This window comes from Ciona intestinalis, unplaced genomic scaffold, assembly GCF_000224145.3.
Source record: "Ciona intestinalis unplaced genomic scaffold, KH HT001038.1, whole genome shotgun sequence".
Taxonomy (NCBI): domain Eukaryota; kingdom Metazoa; phylum Chordata; class Ascidiacea; order Phlebobranchia; family Cionidae; genus Ciona; species Ciona intestinalis.
Genome location: NW_004191359.1, coordinates 243 through 1,981, shown reverse-complemented (window position 1 = coordinate 1,981; position 1,739 = coordinate 243). Strand labels below are relative to the sequence as shown.

Genomic DNA, 1,739 nt, shown 5'->3' with positions numbered 1-1,739 from the left:
GACGTATTAAAAGATGGTCAAACTTACAGGTGCAGCTTGTCGCAATATCCTACGATTGTTATGTCTATCACAATTATGATTGTAACATCAAGGGTTGGAATTACGCAATACGAAAGTCACGATAATGGATTGCATCACAATGCTATTTTTGACGTAATGTATCGCCCCAAGTTGGTATTTCTTAACATCTGACCTTACGGTAATGGATGACATCACAATACAGCTTGTGATGTAACAGTTACGTTGGTGGGCGTACGTTTAATTAACAGTAACATAAATCTAGCCAGAAGTTAAAGCGTAACCACTGGAGATTCAATCGTCGACCGTAATCGCGAATGGTTTATTTTATAAAATACGCAAATCGTATGCGCTTGTTTACTTCATTTTGAAGCGCGCTTACGTTAGGGATGCAGTAACATCGCCTGTTTAACCGGGTTATTGTTTGTTTAGCCGAATTGTAATACCTTCGTACGGGCCATCGCAGGCTCGCGTCAGTAAAAATGCGGTTTCTAGAAAGTTACGTATCGTATGACATCATAACCTAAAACGTAACTGCAATCTCGCCACCCCGGTTTTCGTCTGAATGCTTAATGTTTCGACGCCTATGGATATTGCCACAGTGTACCAAGTGTCTTAGGCGTCTATCTTTTGGAAAACCAGGGGGCTCTTTAAGATGTATGCTCAAGTTGTTACTTTTTACTGATGCATTATCGCAAAGTTCGCAAAGTGTACGCGAAGCTGCTCAAAAAAGATGGTGTGGTAAGCACACACCACCAACCTTAAGCGTTTGTTCCACCTTTCCCAGCTCCCATTTCCCTTTCAACGAGTCATGCAATACTTGCTGACTCATCATATGTTCACGTTCCGCAACATCGACCATCATCGCGCGCTCCATTGCAGCCTGTTCAGCCAACCATTGGATATATAGACATTGGATATACAGTTAGATTAGACAGCCAACCATTGGCAACCTGTTCAATTGGGATACCAACCAGGGGTCCCGATCGACAACGCTTGATCGAGATGTATCGCAAAGTGTACGAGATCCCACATTTATTGGCCAAATGCCCTAACTTCATACAACTGCGGTACTTTGTAATGTGCATCCCTACGTGCCTCTTACGTGTGCCCCTTCGTTGTGTATACGCTTCGTCGCGTCCCCCCTCTGATGTCCACTTTGTCGTGTGCTCTCCTTTACGTACCCTTTTCGTGTGTCCCATTCGTATGACCCCTTTGTCATGTGTCCCTTTCGTGTACCCCTTTGTGTGTCCACTTCCTCATGTGCCCCCTTCGTGCACTTCCTTCGTTATGTGTCCCCTTTGTTGTGTGTCCCCTACGTGTACCCCGTCATGGTATGTGTTAAGCCGGGTGCACACTGCGAAACGATACGATAACGATAGGGAAATCCCCAAACCTTAACCGACTGCTCCCTGATTCGTTGAAACGACGTTTACGATTGTTAACGATGGACATACACATTGCTTCCGACGGCCAGTTTGCGGTTACGTATTGTGTTCAAGACCAATGACATCTAATGATCTAACAACTGTTTTGAACTAACTATTTCATACATGTTCAACCCTAAGTCAAAGCAGACACTACTACTTGCAAATAATCACAACATAACATTTAGTTTTACGTTTTATTTTTGTGTAAAAACACAGAATTGAAGAAGATGTGAAGGTATAAAATAATAGTACTGAAACTGAAAACATGTGTATGTATAAAATAAAAGTAAC

General features: G+C 42.8%; 1 protein-coding gene across 1 annotated transcript in view; it reads left to right on the top strand.

The window, feature by feature from the left end:
• LOC108950808 overlaps nt 1–1,501 on the top strand; it is a 4,319-nt gene extending 2,818 nt beyond the window's left edge. Inside the window, exon 5 of the mRNA XM_026839834.1 lies at nt 806–1,501. Coding sequence (XP_026695635.1) covers nt 806–928 — 123 coding nt within the window. The 3' untranslated portion in view covers nt 929–1,501. The remainder of the gene's footprint in view (nt 1–805) is intronic.
• The last annotated feature ends 238 nt before the right edge of the window (nt 1,502–1,739 follow it).